The sequence below is a fragment of the Diabrotica undecimpunctata genome, chromosome 2, assembly GCF_040954645.1.
Source record: "Diabrotica undecimpunctata isolate CICGRU chromosome 2, icDiaUnde3, whole genome shotgun sequence".
Taxonomy (NCBI): domain Eukaryota; kingdom Metazoa; phylum Arthropoda; class Insecta; order Coleoptera; family Chrysomelidae; genus Diabrotica; species Diabrotica undecimpunctata.
Genome location: NC_092804.1, coordinates 51,242,696 through 51,265,273, shown reverse-complemented (window position 1 = coordinate 51,265,273; position 22,578 = coordinate 51,242,696). Strand labels below are relative to the sequence as shown.

Here is a 22,578-nt window from a genome sequence, read left to right as displayed (position 1 = left end):
GGGATATAAATTGAGGTACATCAATCAGATGGCCATTTTCCGGAATTCCATACAGCGACACAGATAGAATGGATGATATATAATCCTTTGTTACCTAGCAACTGTAGTATTTCACCTGATATTGAATCAATGACTGAGGATTTATTTCTCTTTGGCGATTTAATTGCATCTTTGACTTCAGTGAGTAAGACAGTAAGTTCTCTAGGGTAGTCAGAGGGCCACTGATTTTCTGCTGGTGTCTCGTTATTTTTATATAGCTCGCCACAGTAGTTTCGCCATGTTTCCAATATTTCGTCAGTATCGATCTTTAGATTACCTTCCTTCTCTATTACAGACTACTTTTGAGATTTAAATTCTCTGGTAAGGAGTTTGATCTTTTGAAATAAATATCTCGGTTTATTTCGACAGCCATGTTCCTCTATCTCTCTGCATATTTGAGAGATGTAATCAGTGTTGTCTTTGTAGCACTATTTTCTGATTTCTCTTGATAATGCTTTGTATTCATCGTTTGTTCCCTAACTACTTTTATGTTCTTTTCTGCGTTGAATCACAGTTCACGTATTATCGGTTATCCACGGCTTACGGCCCGTTGAAACCGCTGCCTCACAGTCTTTTGCAGCCTTGATTACCTTATCTTTAATATAGATCCAAGTGCTCTCAGGGTCACTATCTAGTTACTCTAAAGAAAGAGCTTCTTCTAGGTTTTGTTGGAAGTCATTGATTTTTGATGGATTTATAAACATGACTTTTCTTGGGGGTCTTCTTTTGGAGACTTTAAAACGAAGTCGAACGTTTAATACCAGGTGTTGATGATCGCTTCCACAGTCTGTGCCAGGATATGTTTTACAGTTGATGGCCGACGACTTCTTGATCTTATTAGGATGTAGTCTATTTGATTTCTCTGTCCCAGTCCATTTTTGACCAACACTCCTTCAATATTTTCATTAGATGGCTCTACTTTAGCGTTAAAGTCTTCTAAAATTATGATTAGTTTACGATTCGAAATAGTGTTAACAATTTCTTCTAGACGACCATAGAAGATGTTGATGTCTTCTTCTTGTTCAGCTGTTGTAGGTGTGTATATCTCGATAAGGTGTAGGGTATTGGTGGATATTCTCATTTTAAAGGATATTATCCTGTCGTCAACAGTATTATATCCAATTACACAGTCGTTCAAATGAAAGGGTAGAATTATTGCGACTCTATTTGTACTTGTGTTCAATCAATCAATCAATCAATATTCTTTATTTCATCTGATTTTTACAAGTATTGAAATGCGTCAAATACAATCTATGATCAGTAAAAACTATAAGTACATAAAATAAATTGCTTTCCATTCTTTACGGTCCTTAGTATTTCCTCTCAAATTTTTAACTCCTTTTTCTTTAAGATCCCTTCCCGCTTCGTCCAACTATCTTTTCCTTGGTTGATCTACTTTTCTTTTCTAATATCGCAAGCTCTTTAAAAATCTTGTTGAGTTTTCTGCTGAGGTTTGCAATATACTGCAGTATATTGCAAACTGTCAATACATCTGCAAATCTAGCCAGAATTGGAACATCATCTGTATAAGCCAAAATCTGATAGCGCTTTGTTCTAAAAGTCCCTGTTCTGTTTAAATGGCTACCTGGTAGCAACCATTCTAGACGTAGATTAAACAGGGTTGTAGACAGAAGGCCTCCTTTCTTTATACCTTGTTTGGTTTCAAAAGTGTCTGATAGTTTTCCGTTGTATTTGATCGTCATGCTTACATTGCTGATTGTCATTTGAACTAGGTTAATCGATAAAGACAGCGTGGATAGGAATATTGTACTCATAAGACATTCTCTCGGTGTGCCTCAATGTAAAAATATTATCTGTGACTGATCTGGTTTTCCGAAATCCACATTGATACTCTTCTATTATTTGTTGTATATATATGTTATATTCTTCCAATTTTGCTTTAATACTCTTCGTTAATATTTTTCATACCGTATCCAGCAAGGCTATTCCCTTATAGTTTTAGCACTCTTGCTTATTTCCTTTTTTGTATACCAGTACCAATAGTGATCTGTTCCAATATGTAGGCATTTCTTCCCTTGCCCTATAATTTTTAGGTATATACCAGGAACCAGATATTGTAAAACATATTAAGATAGGACTTCTGAGGTAGATAGGGTATGTAATGCGGATGGAACAAAATGACCCAGCTAGAAAAACGGTCCTTGATAGGCCCATTGGTCAGAGAAGAAAAGGAAGGCCCAGAACAAGGTTCCTTGATAACATCAATGAAAACATAAGAAATTCTTGAGAAGCCTAAAGCCAGAATAATGATGATGATTCCTGCAAGGCTATTCCCCTCTAATTTGAGCAGTCTAGTCCATTTCTTTTTTTGTATACCGGTATTAATAGTGATCTATTCCAATATGTATGCACTTCTTTTCATCAAATTTTTATGAGCTCATATAATTATTCTGCTATTTTTTCCTAAATATTTAATTTGTTCTGAAGTTCTGAATTTATTCCATTTTTTCCTGGACTCTTACCGTTTTCTAAATATTGTATTTAATTTTTTTTGTTTCCTACAGAGATAGTGGATGAACCATTATTTCGTCGTTTATATTCTCTTCGGTGTGATACTCGTATATGATGTATTGACTACATTTAGAACTTCCCTAAAATATTCCTTTCATCTATTTCCAAATTCTTTCTTCATTTGCTATTAATTCTCAATTTTTGCTATTTATAAAAAGGGGCTTATTACTTTCTTTCTGTATAAATGGCGTTTCTATTTTTTCTATATTTATCTTAATAAACTTTCGTTTTCTTGATCTACAGATACTTTTTGCTTTTCTTATTTCCATTTTATATTTAGTCTTATCCTCTTTTCTTAATGTCTGTGGTATTTTTTCTTTTCTCTATTTCTCTTATTGATAGTTTCCTAAAAAAGAAATAACCAAACTTATATTCACCTTCGCAGATAAGGAATATGTCTATTAAAAGCTAGTCAACTTCGCTAGATATATTGGCATTCTGGTGTTTAACTAGATTAGGATTATGTACAAATTATCTTATTAACTTGACTACAAAGAGGTTAAATAGAGTATACGATATTGCTGCACAATATTCAATCCATATCAAAGACTCATTATTAGCCATTTATGATAATATTATTACCGTGTAATGATCCATCACTAATTGTAAATTAATGCTAACGCCAATTGCAATTTTCTAAAAGCTTGCCGATAACTGCATATTAGTCCAGTTATAAATATATCACTGAGGAAATTGTCCCTCTTCTCTATATTTTGTGTCATAACACATGGGATAGGATGCTGAAATGAGTCATAATACTCTATTGATACCGATTCAAGCACGGGAAGTTTAACGAATTTGTCCTCCTAGGCCATATATTTGGCCATTTAATTCAACAAAGCGATAGCAGCTTTTGCTAAGACACTTAATCTTATACACATTTCAAATAGCCCAGAGGACAGATAGCGATATTAATAAATCGTTTTCGTTCATGGCCATAAAAGTAGGTGGCATTTATGTACGCTAACCACTGCAGTGGTCAAGTTTTAGGAGACATTTGTTGGATTTTCCGAGTTTGAATTTGTATCAGCCCGAGTGTCTAATGAAGCAGGGATGCTGAAATGAGTCATAACACTCTATTGATACTGATTCGAGCACGGGAAGTTTAATGAATTTGTCTTCCTATGCCATATATTTTTCCATTTAATACAACAAAGCGATAGCAGCTTTTGCTAAAAGATTTTATCTTTCACATATATACAAAATATATATAAAAGGAGAGATTACATATATACAAAAGGAGAGAAAAACAAATATACCTACTTGAGCTATAGATGTTATAATTTTCGGTCCACCAATTCCTCCTATAACCAATTTAACATTGTCATGCTTATCTGTTAAAATCGACGGAGACATTGAAGACAATGGTGTTTTTCCAGGCTCTGCTTTATTAATATATGCACCAATTAAGTCGAAATTGTTCGACTCGAAAGAAAAGTCGGCCATAGCATTATTGAAAACAAAGCCTGTTCTCTTACCGGTTTTGGCAGCTCCAAATCTAAAACAACACGAAGAAACAGTTTGAGGCTCTTTGAGCTTATTCGAGCTTTCGGAAATTTTATTTTCTCATTCAAAAAAATCTAAAAGTGTATCATAAATGGAAATGTTTACATTTAGATAATAAAAAAAACTTACTGCTCGTGGTAATTAGACAAAATGTTATTATAAATGATGCTTAAATTATCAATGTCATTTTCTTATTAATACAATTAGATTTTTTTATCTAAACTATTTCTTTAAATTTTCTTTTACGTAAATTAATTTCCTTTTTCAAAATAGTTACTTCTTGAAAAAATGGGAATGTGATTAATGACGAAAATGTAATCAATTTGAAGAAAAAAATAATAAATTAAAAAAAATTCTTCCAAGTCCAAAAAGTGATTATATTTATTTCTTGAGAATATAAGAAACAAAAAAATGCAAAAATATGAATGTAGGAGATCAAAATGTTCGCTACTAACATCTTGGCATCATTATCATGCTCTGTCAAATTTCTTCTCTTGTTATTCAATATCTTATGGGTGACTGATCCAATCTAAAGCTTTATTCGTAGCTAAGTCGAGTGATTTAGTTATGTATACAATATTTTCGACATATCCCCATAAGAAGAAGTCTAATGGCATCAGATCAGAAAAGCGTGCTGGCGTTGATCTCGTAGTACTCCGCCTTGCTGAAATTATGTTTTATGACCTTTTCGGAATACTGTGTATTTTCTTTCATTTGGTGAGGATTTTCCCTAGACGAATAACGACAATTCTGACACTTAGCATGCCCGAGAATTATAAAGGTACACTCATTAGAAAAAAAAACATGCGCTAATTGGACCACATTGTTATTTATCATTGCCATTATTCCTTCATAGATAATAAATAACAATAAAATACATTCTACTATCAAAGTGGTCTTCCATGAGTTCCTGAGTTGGTATCATTTTATAGGGATGCATTTAATTTTATTTTAACGATTGAATATAATCGATGAATGGCTAACATCAAACATTGGAGCTGTTTTTCGAATAGAAGTATGTGGCTTTGTCTCAAATTCAAGCATAATATCAAATCCAAGTTGGCATTATTAATTGCATTGGCAACTGCTTTTTTTATTTGCCTTAGGTGTTCAAGTTCGCAAAACTGCGTATCTATTTTACTAATTATATTGTCTCTTGGGATATTTATAGGTGACAAGTTTGGAAATGTTTCAGGAAATAAGTGAATAGCATTCAGTTGTGTTCGTGTGTTGTCTTCGTAACCAATAATCCGTAGAACTGTTATTTTGTCCATTTCTACTAAATAAACCATTGTTCCGATATGCAGTTAACGAAATTCAAACGACTATAAAACTAACAACTACTGACAGACAAAAATTTGCTCAGCTCAGAAGCTGATTTACTTAGACTAAAGTAAACAAAATTATTATAGAAAACACTTTTTTTTTTAATTTTATATCGGTAAAAAAGAAAGCTTAATAATTTTTCATTGCTTTCTCATTATCAAGACCTTCATGGGAAATAAACATTAAGTCTGTTGTAGCAAATTTTGCACTAAATCTGAAAACACTTAATATTTCCGAAACATTTAAAGATAGGTAAAGTCCATTAACTGGATCTTTGCACAAGTATGACATTGTTCACGAATTATTTTTTATATGATGCCTCTCTTCTACTCGTAGAAATTAAAACGATGAACTTAAGCTGCCTGTCATCCCCAACAGCATACATCGAACAAAGACAGCAATAGGACTATGGTCGGTGATTGATTCACTTACTGGCAATTAAAAGTTTTGTTTTGACAGCGTTTGTAGTGTGTTAAATTATTATCGTGTAATTTAAATATTCAATCCGTTTTCGTACTTTGAATATACATATTTTTTAACAAACAGTTGTTGTAACGACTAACTGTTACCTTGGTGTTCGGTTTATTAGAGTAAAAATTTATCCTAACCTCTAAATTGATATTTACAATAACTTCTTCACAACCTTCATGTTCCAATAGACATCAATAACCTTAGGTAACAATAGGACTCTATATGTTAAAAATCATTATCACGAAATGGTTGGACCATCGCATACTACACAAGGTCTAATACAAGGCTCACATTTAAGCCCAATCTTATTCCATATTTATCTTAAAAATATATACACAATAAGACCTGAAAATTGTGTACTTCTGTCATATGCGGATGATCTAATTATCTTAACAACAGGAAGTAATTTTAACCATATAGCAAATCAGGTAAACTTTATTCTATATGAATTATCAAAATGGTTTGATACACATAATTTTAAACTATCCTCATCAAAATGCGAGACTATGTGGTGTAAAATGAACCGACCTATTAGTAATCCACCAGATATAAAAATTAATGACTATATAATCCCTAATGTTCTGTCAAAAAAATATTTAGGTATAATATTTAAGCACAATCTAAATTGGTCAGACCAAATAGATAACATGATTAATAAAGCTCAAAAGGGCATTAATATAATACGTGCTCTTTGTAGAGTATGATGGGGATCAGACCCAAGAACACTAAAATTTATATATAATGGCTTGATACAATCACAATTAGATTATAGTGCTAGTATAATTAATAACTTCTCTCAACAAAATTTTATGAAATTAAACCGAATACAATTCCAAGCTTTGAGAACAACACATGGGATGATGAAATCTACTCCCACTAACGTCATTCTAGCAGAAAGTGCAACTATTGATCTACACCATAGATTTAAATGGATTGCCACAAAATACATAGCAAAGATTAGCACAACTCCAAATCACTCATTATTAAATATGCTTCTACTCTTAAAAAATTATCATGGTTATCAACAAGGATATTGGAAGGGAACAAATCCAACATATTTGATTGACGCTCTAACAGAAGTTAAAAACTTTTTACCATCAATGAACACAAGTGACATACCAGCCTGCTACTCAAATGAATACGATATCTACACTTATAATGTACCAATTATAAAAACATTATTAAAAAAAATAGTTCCCACAACCTTTGGGAATATTATAATTTTGTAAATTCGTATTACTATAATTATATACAAATATTTACAGATGCTTCAAAAAAACAAAAAAATCAAAACCTTGAGGAAGCCAAAACGGGCATAGGAATACACATACCTAGTATAAATTATTCCTTTTCTGAAAAAATTCCTTCACTTATTAATATCTGTACAGCTGAAATAATAGCTATTTAAAGAGGTCTAATGATTTGCGAGGAAAAAAATTTTGATAAAGCTATAATATTTACGGGCTAAAAGAGCGCTATAGACAACATTAATAACAATATGATAACTGCAACAAAGGGTTACAGAGTCTTGCAAGTTAAAAAGAAACTATACTATTTAAATAAATATGGGAAAGATATTAGATTATGTTGGATTCCTGGAAATAATGATATCAAGGGAAATGAAATAGCTGACAAACTGACAAAGATTGGGGTTCAATTAAATATTTTTGCTAAAATTCGATTAAGTAACTTGGATATCATGCCCAGGGCCGCCGCTAAGGTATTGGCCGCCCGTGTGCAACTTAATATTTGCCGCCCCCCTTCCAACACTTTAGACATACCTACTTTTATTTAAAGAAATGTGAAGAAGATGCATAATATAACAATAATAATTTGTAAATAGATAATTATTTACTTGAACATTTAGACTAATCTCCATGATCCAACGTCCATATATTATCCTAATGTATATCCTAATATCCTATCCTAATATCCTAATTTAAACGTCCAATATCCTAATTTAATAACCATGATCCAACGTCCAGAATATGTATATCTTAATATCCTAATTTAAACGTCCATTTAATTAAAATAAACCGTGAATAGAAACATAAACACATAAAAAAACTAAAAACGCACTTTTCGGGCTTTCGTCTCGGAAAACTTTTTGACAATATCTTTAATGTCCAATGTCACACACACTTCATGTTCAATAGATAACATTGCAGAAAGCAGAAACACATCTTACTACAATTGATATTTGTTCTACGTGCGCCCCAAGGTTTTTCTCCATTTCATACAATTTTTGATGAGCAGAGTCAACTGTTAATCCTTTTTTTAATGTTGTAGATAGTTCAAACAGTTTTTGAGAATATTTTATATGAGCTGCACCGGATTCATGTCTTTTTAAAATAACAGCTAAATGTTGCAAGTCACTTACCCCATTAATTCCACTAAGTAATTGTCGGCTGCTTTCATCACAACAAAATAGTTTACAAGGTGCACAAAAAACACTATTTAGTGATAGAGTAAAGTAACCACGGGCGATGAACTTGGTCTTGATTAGGTAATGTGTGGTAATATTAAGTTTCTGAAAATTTCCTATTATTTGTATCTCTGGGGAAGTTAATTTTTGTAATTTGCTGAGGAAAATTTTCTACAACAAATTGAACTTCACTTGGATTCATATTTGCAGGTCATTTTCCAGGATCATCTGAAACCAAATATATGCTGGAACTTCCTACACTGCAATCCAGATTAACTGGAACATTAATTGTTCTGTCTTGGTTGGTGGTTTCAGGTTCAGGCGTTTCAGCATCAGTACTCGCACTATCGCTATTATTGTCATCAAATCATCCGTCTCTATCCGCAGGAATATTCAATTTTTTGGTACTTTTTTATATGGTTTGAACTTTGCTTAAAGTTGAAGGTCCTAAATTTATATCCGAGTCTTCTATATTTTCATGTATGTTTTTCATCAAAAATGATTTTTTTTCTCCTCAGTTTTTGCCCCTTTTATTTTTCTATATTAAAAACCTGAAAGTCATTTTCCTTTTCTTTCGGACATTTTGAAATTATCACTTAAGAACGAAGCCGGGCGGATTTAACAAAATAAATCCAAAAAGACTGCAAATAAGTGGTCCAAATAATGTTTCTCCAAATAATATGTAGCCGTAACGCGTATACGAATAAAATTGCTCTGATCTCGACGTTACTTCGAAATACAGTACCTACTGTGCAAAAGAAACGGATACAGTACTATATTTTACAAACGAAATCGTCTATCTAAAGAGTGTCTAAATTCATCGAATTCTCAACTAAGACTGAAGATAAGACATAATAACCCATCTATAAACATAACCATAGGAACAATATTATAACAGAAACATTACAACCACTTGTCTAAATTCTTGTAAAGTATCTACGTGTGAAATCTCAAATAACTGGAGTCCGAAAGCCGCCAGCCGCTTTGAATTAAAAAGTATTCCCGAAACTGCTTTATGACTGTACCTACAAAAGGGCGGCTGTTCATACAATAAATAATATTTTTTTACATTTTTTTTAGATTAGGATAAAAAAAAGAAGTATACATGATAAATGAAACACATTTAAGTATTATCACATACTGAATAATTATTATTGTTTGGAATATTAGAGTTCACAGAATTATCTAAATCATCATCATTATCATCATCAATGGCGCTACGACTCTTTGTGAGTCTTTGCCGCGTTTACTATTGCCTTCCATGTTTGTCGGTCCTGTGCCAGTAATTCCCATTTTCGCACTCCCATTTTTGCTAGATCTTCTTTGACTGCATCTTTCCACCTTTTTCTAGGCCGCCCTACAGACTTTCTTCCCTCTGGCCTTTCCCAGAACACATTGTTTATAAGGCGATTGTCGTTACTGCGTATCACATGTCCTGCCCATTATCTTTAGTTAATTTAATTATCTGAATCATTACTTAATCGTTATTTAATTATTCGAATTTATTTTCGTTTTAAAAAAGTATTATCATCAGTGGACTGCTTTTAGCCGCCCCTATTGTTGGCCGCCCGTGTGCGACGCACACTTGGCACACATGGTAGCGGCGGCCCTGATCATGCCATTACTAAAAATAATTGGTTAAATTCTTTTCAATATAAAGGCAAGTGGTATAAAAACATACAAATTTTTTTTCCTAATTAACCATGGTTGGACCCAATCCCATACATAAATAGGCGGCATATGACTACCATTATTAGAATGAGGACTGGTCATTGCCTGACAGGAGTACATTTGAATGGGTCAATGCAAAAAGTGCCTAAGTCACTTTTTTTACGGAATTGGGTTAGTGCCACCATCTAGTGGCATTTATTATAAGCTTTCAGATGGTAGTTTTAAAGTTGCAGAAATCTGTACCTAAGTCGCTTATTTTACATTTTCTCTGATAGGAGTTTCGCATATTTTCAACGCAAAATGTACCTAAGTCACCAACTTGACAAAATATGCAGTATACGGTGCAAATTGTGCCTTAGTCACGTTATTACAAGGTTATGTACCGTGTGTTTATTACGTCTCTGTGAATCCTGTGTGTAATTATCATTTAAAAATAAACATGGCAGGTAAGGAAAGTGGAATAAATATATTTTGTTAATGCAGGTACTACTGATTGTTTTCACGAGGAATATAAGATTTATTTTGTAATTATGCATTATTAACTACATTCTAATCTCGCATATTTTAACAACTATTATTTTACTTCAGATGATGGTGAATGGTCAGATTATTCGGCATCATGCAGTGAGTATGAACCAAATAGCGAACACGAAGATAGTTCTGAAGTCGTTGACCCTGCTCCATGCAGAAGCAACCAGAAAACCAATAGATCTCCAAAGGAGGGTAAAAACTCTAGTTCCTGTGCTAGGATGGGACATGGTCTAGAAAATATGGACATCCCTGGATCCTCCACACAAATCAGTACACATACTATTACCCAAAATGTGGTGTATGAAGTCAATGAATCCCAGCACCCAGAAGTAAAGAAGGGCAAGAAAGGAAAGATTAATAAGGATGCATGGAAAAGAACCATCAAGAGTAAGGAGTCGTTTTCTCGAAAACACCAAAGAAGACAAATAACAAACTGTCGCTGTAAATGCTCCTTAAAATTAAGCGAAGAACAACAAAACCAAATTTTCCAGGCCTATCACAATTGAACGTCATCTACACAACAAAATTTATACCTTGAAGGTTGTGTACGTCCTACGGATGTAAAACGACACAGATCAAGAAAATCTATCAATCCACGACATAGGAGCCGAAGCTTTCTATATGAAATAAAGATTGACGGAAAACTGATAACACTATGTCAGTCGGCATTTTTAGCAGTACATGGAATAAAACGCTCTAAACTGTGCCGGAAGATTCAAAAAAACAATGCAGATCCTAAGGATTCTAGAGGTATTCATCACACTAGGCCAAATAGAACAAAAATTGATACTTTAGCCGCAGTTAGAAAATTTATAGAAGAACTGCCAGCTCGAGGGTCTCATTACAGCAGATCTGATAATAAACTTCGGAAGTATTTGGATTCCCATTTATCTGTTGCTAAACTTCACCGAAACTTCTTAGAAAAGAGTCAAAATGAAAAAGTATCATACGAGATATTCAGGAAAATTTTTACAGAAGAATATAACATATCATTTGGATTCCCAAGAAAAGACATCTGCAAAAAATGCACTCTATTCCTGACACGTTTACAACAAGCTGAAGTGGCACATGATAAGACATCGACACAAACTCTCAAGGTAGCAAGAGAAGTGCACATAAGAAAAGCTGAAGTGTTTCAAAAGAAAATTTCAGAAGAAGCAAAAGCTAATGATCCTTATGTTCTATCAATTTGCTTAGATTATCAAAAAAATTTGCCTGTTCCTGTAACGGATATTACGGACGAATACTATTTGCGTCAGTTGTGGATTCATAATTTGGGAATACGTTGCTTAACGACAGGAAATGCCAATATGTATATGTATGCAGAACACTTTGCTCAGAAGGGACCAAACGAGGTTATTTCTTGCCTTCAGGACTATATTACGCAAAATCAGAAGCCAGAACAACGTTATTTGAAACTTTTTTGCGACAACTGCTTCAGCCAAAATAAAAATAGATATTTATTTGTCTTTATCTATCCGTATCCAATACCCGGTCACAGTATGATGCCAGTCGATCGAGATTTCGCTGTGATTGAAAAATAAAGATTAAAGTACGACAAAGTTGACAACCCTGAAGTTTATGTCAATATGATAAAAGGTTGCAGAAAGAAAAACCCATTTGATGTCGTATTTGTACAGCATTCGCTGAGGTCAAATGGATGTCTAGAAAAAGGCGATCGTAGCATAAAAGTGAAAAACTATAAATTATGGTTAGACTCCCATATAAAAAAAAATGTGCCGGGAATTTCGAAAGCTAGACGCATCAAATTTTCGCGTAATGAGCAACCACAGCTCAGTGCAACGTATTCTGTCCCAATGGAACCAATTAAACTTGGCCACAAAGTGGGTCAAAACCGTAAAGTTTGCGGCCAACCCACGCTGGCCTATGCGAATGAATACCTTCAAATTAAACAGTTGAAATTTGACAACTTAATGCATCTTGTCAAACACATTATATCACTGGACACTGAATTCTTTACTCGAACCATGTCTGACAATGGGAGTATAATCCAACAAAATAACCTTGTGATTGAAGAACTTTATCAGGTGCAAGAGGCTGACGCAGTTTATGAATAGCTTTTTTTCCTATCATGTTTTTCTGCAAGCATGCTGTGTAATTAATACAATGTTTACAATATGTTCTTACATTTCTTACATTTTGTATGTTCTATGTTCTTACGGTGTCGTATAATAAATATTATTTCAGTATAAACGCTATTTTTTTATGATATATCTTTAATTTTCCACGAAATAACAAATTGCAACACAAAATGTGCCTAAGTCACAAAATATTTCAATTTTTTTTAGAAAATTGCAAAGCTTTATGTTTTGTTTATTCATGAAAGTCGAAGAACCTTTACAAAAAGAATAAATCGCAACACATATTTTGATCATAACATTTTCAGTAATATTTCAAAATCAAAAATAACCTTTCAAACCTTAATATCTCACAATTACTAATTTGTGACTAAGGCACTTTTTGCATTGACCCCTTCATTTATATAAAATCAACATTCGCGATAACCCATACTGTGAATGTGGGCAAATGGAAACACTGGAACACATATTTTGGGAATGCCCAATAAACAAAATAAAAGATTATGATGTCTATCAGGAGCTGATCAAAATTAATACTAAAACCCCAATTAACATACCAATGCATCTATGCGATATTAACCCTAAAATTATCAAAATTCTTCTCAGATTCCTACAGATTAACCATATAAAATTATAACCTTCATAATAACCTCTCCAATATTAACTTTTAAACCGATTATAAGAAAATAGAAAACATAAATAAAATGTAGATACAGTCCATCTAATTTACAAACCGTTGCACGTCATCGGCGTCATAGCCCGTGACGTCACATGATACCAACACGAAATATTTAGGCGGTATGTGTGTTCTTTTTTAGAATCACTTTGCCGAGTACACTGGCATTACAGCCACTAGACATATTTTATTATATACGCATAGAACTAATATTTAAAGATTTCTATTAATGTTAACTTAAAGAAATAGACAACAATGTTTCATTTAATTTGTATAAATGCATTATAAAGCGTTTTTATGAAGAACATTTGTTCGGAACACACTGTAACTGTAATCGAACGAAGGTGAAATTTTGGCATAAATTGGTAACACTTATTTGACAGTTGCGGTGTTGACACTTTTTGTAGTTTATTATTTTAAATTTTAAAGTGAGTACCTCTTGTTTTATATTTTTACCTATTTAATAAAATCTGTTCTTTTTAGAACAAAATTAGTGTGTTTTATTTCAAAAATATCACGTAAGAATTTAAATAGTCGTTGTAAAGAGTATAATAATAATTATGTGACCTATTTGATTTAAAATGGATTCAGGATTTTTTTATACTTTGGCAACTATGTCAACTTCGATCTCTGACGTAGATAATGACGTGCAACGGTTTGTAAATTAGATGGACTGTATGTAGATAAAATGTCTATATTCACTGATAATTGATAATACTAATAATATGAGATATACTCTCAGACTCACGACAGTGGCCCAAAAATTAACAAAACAAATGAACTGGCTGATTATTCAGTAGAATAAAAGCCAAAAAGAAGAAGAAGAAGAATTAAGTTATTAAAATATGGCTAAAACCACGTCAACGGAGTGATATGAAATATTTGTAAGAGTTTTTATTATGAGCAGCTTATATTCTGACAGTAATTTTTTAGATCATGACCCATATATTTGCTTATATGCAATAAAAACACTTTTCTGATTACTGTATTTTAAATATTTATATACTGTATGTTATTAGACAACTTGTAAGTTTCCAAAAATTGAAAAATCATGTTTATAAATGTATAGCCAGTTCTCAAAATGCAATCAATACAATAAAAGAGAAGTATAAAAACGTCCATTATAATATTGGCCGTATTCTTATAACTGACGTAACATTGGCTCACATGTTTTGGTTTATTTCCTATAATACGAATGATGACAATGTGCAAATATTCAGCAGATCTACTGTATGGGAGATTTTAGATAAGATATGTCAAAAATATTCCGAGGAATCCAAAAATTAAATAATAGACAGGGTATCGTGTTTAAAATAAGACAGATATTGGCCACTATTACATGACACATCCTGTATAAAAAGTTTTTATTGCGCAACTAAAAATATTAATCGACGTGTTCGAGCGTTTTTTGAATACGCCAGCATTTATTTATCGAATTTATTCCATCAACTCTCCCCTCCTCAAAGTATTCAGTTACATACTATAAAGTGTAGACGCCTAATAAAAATAGCTCACTTGAGAAAGGCACTATGCCGAAACTGCTGTAGTGATAATGAATTATAATAAATTTTGTTGAAATATTGAAAACAAAAGTTTTCAGAGTTTTATAAGATAAAATGAACTTCTATCAAGTAACGATCGAATCAATCACGAATTTATTCCATTTGGCTTGTCCGCTCTGTATATATATATATATATACAGGGTGGTCCTTAAGTAACAGTAAGATTCTACACTTTAAAATATTACGTTTTAAGCCATATTGCTTTAATAAAATGTTGATATTAAGAAAGATACAGGGTGTTAAAGTGCAAAATTAAAATTTTATTTTTCGCTATAACTTTTATGTTTGTAAACATTTATGTATAAAAATTTACAACTGGGTACTTTTAAATATAAGAAATTATAATGTGATACACACTTTGATGTAACTGATAGAGGGCGCCACTTATGCCACATAACTTAACTTAACTTAACTTTAACTTTTTTGCTCTTTAAGTTACCTATATTTGGGATAAAGAATATAAAAGATACATTATTTTAACAAAAAAAAAGGTATACTTGTTAATAACTTCAAAACTTAACAGTTTTCGAGATAATCGCATTTTAAAAATTAGCTGCACTATTCTGATCTAAGGCAATTACTCCAGGCAACGATGAAAAAATAGAAAAAAACATTAATACTTCTGAATTTTGGTATAAAATACCTTTAACTAAGGTTAATAGTTAACGAAATATTAAATAAAATAAATATATCAGCAGGATAATTAATAATAGGATTTGACAAAATAACAGAATAATAGGATTTTACATCAAACATTTTACGTTTTATATTAAATTAAAGTCATAATCAAAACATTTTGTTTACAAACCAAATTAAGAAATAGTTAAACTAAATAACATAACTTTTTGTCAAAGTAAGTGTTCGATATGTCCACCATTTTCTTTAATTCATTTGTCAATATATTCCATATAAGATCGTCTCATATTAAATAACATCACTGCTTCTAAAGAAACTGCTGCAGTATTTATTTCTTCCCATAGTTGGTTGCGAATGTTTATGACACACGTTGTTTTAATGCGCTCCATACACCAAAATCAAGCGGATTAAATTCAGGGCTACGTGGTGGCTATAATGTATAATGGATAAATGTATCGATGACATTACTTATTTATTTGATTACGTTACAGCTTACGAGTAACTATAATTACATCTCGAACAAATGGACTATCATGATTTACTAACGAACTAATATTATGCTGAACTAAATTGCCTGTGTGTTTACTATATTTATAAAAATATCGGTTATTAGGACAATAATGATGTTTTTGTAAAAATACTGAGTCTTTCAGGTTAGATTTGTAGCAAAAGTATTATGAAATAGGACACATGTGTTATTCAATACCTGTGCTATTTGTCCTAATAAAAATGCGTAAACAATTTACGTAATGAACAATAAGTATTCTTTTCGGATTTTTTATGAATTAAATAATTATATCAATATCTCATCACATTGCCAAGACAATATGACTACCACGACCAATCCAACGTTCAGAATAGTTGTATTTAAGTATGTTCTAACTGCCTTCTCTCTAGAATGTGGTTGTGTACCATCTTGCATAAACCACATATTTTGGGTTTTTAGCATTTTACAATAGAGAAAAAGTAATACAACGCCATTATAGAAACTTAAGAAGCGATAGCAAAGGGACATTGTAAACATGATGACGGCCAACGTCTGAATACGGACGCGGCACCTAAAGAATGAGATGCACATATAACAAAGCATTTTGTGATGTTACATTATCATCTTTGACTTGTTTTAATAAGAATAAACTATGAATTATGCTTATCTACAGGTATTCAGTGCTTTGCCGCACAAATATCAAACTAAGAATTATTGTGCAGCTGACTTATAAAATGCATTTATCTCGAAAACGGTTGAAGTTTCAGGTTACTAATAGGTATACCTTTTATTTGTAAAAATATTGTATCTTTAACATTTTTTAACACAAATAGAGCTAACTTAAAGAGCACAAAAGTTAAGCGCAAATTTATGCCACACATGTGGCATATGTGGCGCCCTCTATTAGTTACATTAAAGTAAGTATAAAATTATAATTTATCCTACTAAAAAGCATCCAACTGTAAATTTTTATCCGAAAATATTTACAAACGTAAAAGTTATAGCAAAAAATACAATTTAAAATTTCCACTTTAACACTCTGTATCTTTCTTAATATCAACATTTTATAAAAGCAAGTTGGCTTAAATCGTAATATTTTAAAGTGCAGAATCTATGGTTTCTGTTTGTACAATTACTTACGGACCACCCTGTATATATGGGAGACAAATTTTACTTACTGCTTATTTATTGTACTGGTTACAGACACTGCATCACCGTTTTCAGAAATTACTGATATGTGAGAGGTACCTTGATCATAATTTATATAGTTAGAATGAAGTCCATAATATGCTGGATCATGTGAAGTTTTATCCTTAACTTTAAACCTGACTAGTTTTGCAAAATCTTTAGATAACAGTTTGTTAGTAACCTAGAAAAAAAAGATAATATAAAAAAGTTGTCAAAACAGAAAGTCAAAACAGAAAACACCTGTAATGTATTATTAAGTCGTTTAAAAAAATGTTGTGAAGTGCAAGTTTGTGTAATTTTGTTTGAAAATTACATTGTTTAAAAAAGGTATTACAGTACCTTTTTTAAACAATGACAATACTTACCTCTCTTATATCAACAAAGTTTGGGTCTCCCAATTCCGGTCTTTTGGCGAATGCAAACTTAAATGTTTCTATAATTTTATGATATGTTTGTAAGACTTTTTCTACCTCCACTAAAGATTCTTTAGTAAAGTTAAACCCATCCAAAACATTCAATATAAAACTTACAAGTGGACCAGAACCTGGAGCAGGAAAGGAATAAAATCTGTCGCCATTGTTTAAGATTATATTGATAGGTTCTAGCCATACTGCGCTAAAATATTTAAAAGTATCACAAATGTGCAATATTTATTATTCTTTTAAATATAAACAATAAGCCAAATGTTTCCAATATAAGCAATGATATGCAGGCAACCCCTACGACTAATGCAATGCACACTGTATAGCAAAATTAACTGGGCTCGTTATGTTTTCTTTAACAAATCCGAGCAGTGAGCTGTTTCATTAATTTTCAGTGATTTACAGTATTTTCCCACACGTGGATATATAAAAGATTACAAATTTTTCAATTTGTACGCTTCATTATATCAGACTTTTTTTTCTTTTTACCGCATCAACCCCTAGGGTTTTACATTTAGTATATTATTAAAATTTACATAACAGTTTTGGAAAATACAAACATTTTATGTTATGTTACAGTTTGTTATACAGTTTACAATTTTTGATAAAATTTATTGTATTACTGATGTCTTCTTTTAGAGTTTCTTTCAAATTGTGTTTTATTTTTGCTGTCGATCTTCCTGTTGAGTACACTGGACAGTCTATCATTATATGTTGCACTGAAAATGGTATTTGACAGGTGTGGCAAATCGGCTGAGGGTCCTTGGAGATGATGTATCCATGTGTAAATTTTGTATGACCTAGCCGCAGTCTGTTAATAACTACTTGGTCATGTCTTTGAGCTGGGAGTGGTAGTAAAGCAGAAGTGACATCTGGTTTGATAATTTTTAATTTTGCTTCTGTTTGGTTCCATTTTACTTGCCAGGTTTTGTTAATGTATGTTTTTATTAATGTTTTTTGGTCTGAAATTGGTATGTTTTGCATAATAGGAATTTTCATGTTATTGATAGTTTCTGTTGCTGCTTTATCAGCTGCTTCATTACCCTTTATCCAAATATGGGATGGTACCCGTAAAAATTTTATGTTTTTACCACATGTTTGGGCATTGTATAGCATGTCTTTTATTAATGCTAAATTGGCATGAGTAGGATACATCTGCTTGACACCATTTAAGGCACTTAGAGAATCTGATATAATAAGAAAGTTTGTATCTTTGCTGGTACATTGGTTCAGTGCGTTGAAGATTGCCTACAGTTCTCCAGTATATATGCTACACTCCTTCGCTAGACGGGTGACAGAGGTGTAGTCTTCAAAAATAGCTGCAGCAGCTACACCATTACTGCTTTTGGAGGCATCAGTAAAAATTAGTTTGAAATCAGGGTATCTGGAGATGGTAGACCGGAATTGTTGTTTTATTTCAGAAGGATTGTGTGAATGTTTGGGATAGTTAAGTAAGTTAAAATCTACTTTTGGTATTTGAACTTTCCAGGGAGGAGACTGACATCTGTTTGTAGAAGTGGCTCTCAATTGATGTATATCGAATTCAAATCGATTTATTCGTTCATTGAAAGGTAATCACATAGACTTTTTTAACAATATTTTGTGGGTAATTTCCTAATTCTTTTTATCTTTCTGCTATCTCTTACCTATAGCATTACATATGTAATGATTGTGCAGATTGACTCCCATATAAATTTGTAACGACGAATGCGTGTATAGAAGTATAACTTCTACCGGCAGCGGCAGTCCCACTGGACTGCCACACCCGTTTTTTTTTTAGTAGGATGTCGTGGTGAAAGGTCTTCATTGTTGGGGCCTACAAAGTGCTTTGTGTTAGTCAGAGTAAGAGAGGAAGACATGTCGATAAAGGAAACTTAGGTAGGACATATCTGTAAATGGGATTGATATTGGTTTCTCTCAAGATAGAAACTTATGGAGAAATGTAATTAGAAGAGTCGTTGCCGCATAGGGATATACGCAAAGAGAATTGGATCTTTAAAATATAATACAACAGATTAGGTAGAAACAGTAAAAACAAAACATCAAAGAAAACAATAAGCACCAGAAATGGTTTGGGTTTATGTTTAAATAACGTCAAAACTTTTGTAACATTGGAACCTTCAACTTAGTTTATTTTACAATAAATTGTATTTTATTCCAAACGAGGTACATCATTTTTGAAAGTAGATTTGTAGTAAAAAAAACTCTTTAGAATAATATTAAATTTTATGTAATAAAAAGTTTTTAAATAATGCTATATGTTTGATTCATCACTAAAATCGGAGTCAGATGAAGTAGTAAATAAAATCTCACTTACTCATAACTTTTTAAGTCTTCTGCAGAGATAGTACTATTTATGTTTATTAAATCCTGAAGAACAATCTTTGATAATTCGCCTGTGTAAAAATCTTCTGGTCCGTTCTTGGATAACATTTTAAGGAAATTACATAATTTTGTAGGTACTACATTGTTACCAGGTCTTTTAAATTGTGTTTTATTATCAGAAAACCATTCCCTTAAATTAAATTTGAGCAAATTATAATTATTTAAATCAAAGAATGAAAACAAAAGTATTTTTGAAGTGTTCAAACATTTATTTCCTAACTGAGCGCTTTCGGTTTACAAACCCATCTTACCATCCATACCATATCATACCAAAATACAGAAATTTTTCTTTAAGATGGTTCTATGTTAAAATATTTCATTGAAAACACAAAAAAAACTGTACGCTGGACTCAACAAAAAACGCATTAAAAACTTTGGTTATGGTACGGGCACAGAATACACCACCCAACTGGGTAGTGTATTCTGTGGTACAAGTGGCAGAACCCGACCATTTCATGAAGTTGAAGCAGCAGATAGAATGAAAGGAGTCGAATGACTCGAATGCCAGCCTTTTAAACGATTCCTAACTGGGTGGTGTATTCTGTGATACGAGTGGCAGAACCCAACCATTTCATGAAGTTGAAGCAGCAGATAGAATGAAGGGAGTCGAATGACTCAAATGCCAGCCTTTGAAATAATTCCTCAAAGGTGACAATACATAGAAAAATAAGATTAAATAATAATAAAAATACATAGAAAATTAAGATTATTAAATTATCCAAAAATTTATAAATTGAAATTCATAATGAAATCAGAAATTTAACTAAAAGGCTGTCTAAACTAAGTTTTATAAATCTTGGTTTGCATAACATCATAATGATATATATGATAAAAATTGCCTGAAGTTCAAAGTAGGTTTAATCGAGTAGTTATCGTTATCGAAGGTAATTGAAATGAAGGAATTATTTTACAGCAAATTGAAAGACCTGATGTCCAAGAAGGATCGTCTCACAAGTCAAAAGTAAAGAAGGCAAAAGAAAAAAGGAAAAATGGTCAGTCCTTAATGTCTAAAGATTATCGCCGGTTCAATCGGTTTGATGTCATACACATTGGCGATAAAGAAACGTTAATTGAAAGAACAACTGAAGAAATGACAGACATAAAATATATCTATCTCGTTGATATAATGTATGGCACAACTCATTTAGCTCACTTACGAGTTGGTTATAAAAAAGAAAAAGCTATGGAAGCCGAGCTAATAAAGAAATTTTATAACATTACCAGGGAGGTCATTAAAATATATTTGGATCTCTGCGAACCTTGAGCACTTAAGAAAGAGTCAAAAAGTAAAGGGCTAGTTGTTAAATTCATCTTTACGACAGCATAAATTCACGCTGCCAGGTAAGATATCATAACATTTCTCCAAATAAAATTCTCTAAAATTATAATAACTGCAATATAAAATGTCATATTTTAATGGGAAGTGGGAAACTTGAATGGGAATTAGAATTTAATTTTTGCATATCTCATACCTATTGTGTATGAAAAATACTGAGACGAATATATGGAGGCATAAAAGAACAAGGTTTGTGAAGCAGGTGTTACAATTTTGAGTTGTATAGAAGATTTGGAGAACCTGACGTTGTAAAATTCATTAAGGTGCACGCCTCAGATGGATGGGTCATGTAATCAGACGAGAGGAAGATGTCATAGTCAGAAAAGTTTTTGACCGAAGAGGGCCGATCGGACAACGAAGAAGAGGAAGACCGAGACTTAGGTACCAAGACAACCTAGAAAATGATTTGAAGTCTATCGGAATTAGAGCATGGAGAAGAGTTGCCAGAGACAGGGGTGAATGGAGGATTGTTCTGAAGAAGGCTTTGGCTCATAAAGAGCTGTAACGCCACTGATGATGATGATGATGATACCTATTGTGTATCCATATCTAAGAAATAAATTACCATGAGCCGATTTATGTATTTTTATTATATTTTAGGTGGATCTAATTGATATGCAATCAGAGCCTGACGGCGAATACAAGTTTATCCTTAATTATCAAGATCATCTCACCAAGCTTGTTGTTCTACGTCCCTTGAAAACTAAAACTACTGAAGAAGTATCTGACATCCTTTTGGATATATTTTGCTTATTTGGATCTCCATACATACCTCACAATGACAATGGACGTGAATTGTGTAACCGGGTAAGTGGTAAAAACAAATTAGCATAGTAAAAATTTAAAGATTTACTGACCGTAGTCGGTATATGAAACAGGTTAAGAAAATTTCCTGTCTTTTAATTTTTCGAGAGCCAAGTCACATCACACTACGAGCCGCTTCAATATGAGCCTCTATAAAGAGTGTTAAAATTATTAAAATTTAGTTTTTTTTGTAATTAAGTAATGGTACGGTTTTCAGGTTATCGAGAACCTAGCCAGTAAATGGAGAGTCATAAAACTAGTACATGGAAAACCAAGACACTCGCAGATACAAGGGTCTGTCGAATGGGCCAATCAAGATAGTTTTATGGCTTGGATGGCTGATAACAACACCTTAGGATGGACAAATAGTCTCAGGATCATGCACAATACTAAGAACAACAGTTAACATAGTTGGATACCTTATAAGGCAATGTTTGGTTTACCGTAGAAACTGGGATTATTAGATTCCCCTTTGACAACCG

The 22,578-nt window shown here is 32.4% G+C and overlaps 1 protein-coding gene across 4 annotated transcripts in view; it reads right to left on the bottom strand.

Annotated features, from left to right (window-relative positions):
* The window catches only part of LOC140434532 (glutathione hydrolase 1 proenzyme-like), an 83,575-nt gene that overhangs the window by 6,985 nt on the left and 54,012 nt on the right, over positions 1–22,578 (bottom strand). For all 4 annotated transcript variants that reach the window (XM_072522870.1, XM_072522871.1, XM_072522869.1 and 1 more), the window contains 4 exons: positions 19,889–20,086; positions 17,515–17,764; positions 17,140–17,330; positions 3,835–4,069 (listed from right to left, as the gene is read on the bottom strand). In XM_072522870.1, the coding sequence (XP_072378971.1) occupies positions 3,835–4,069; positions 17,140–17,330; positions 17,515–17,764; positions 19,889–20,086 (874 nt within the window). The remainder of the gene's footprint in view (positions 1–3,834; positions 4,070–17,139; positions 17,331–17,514; positions 17,765–19,888; positions 20,087–22,578) is intronic.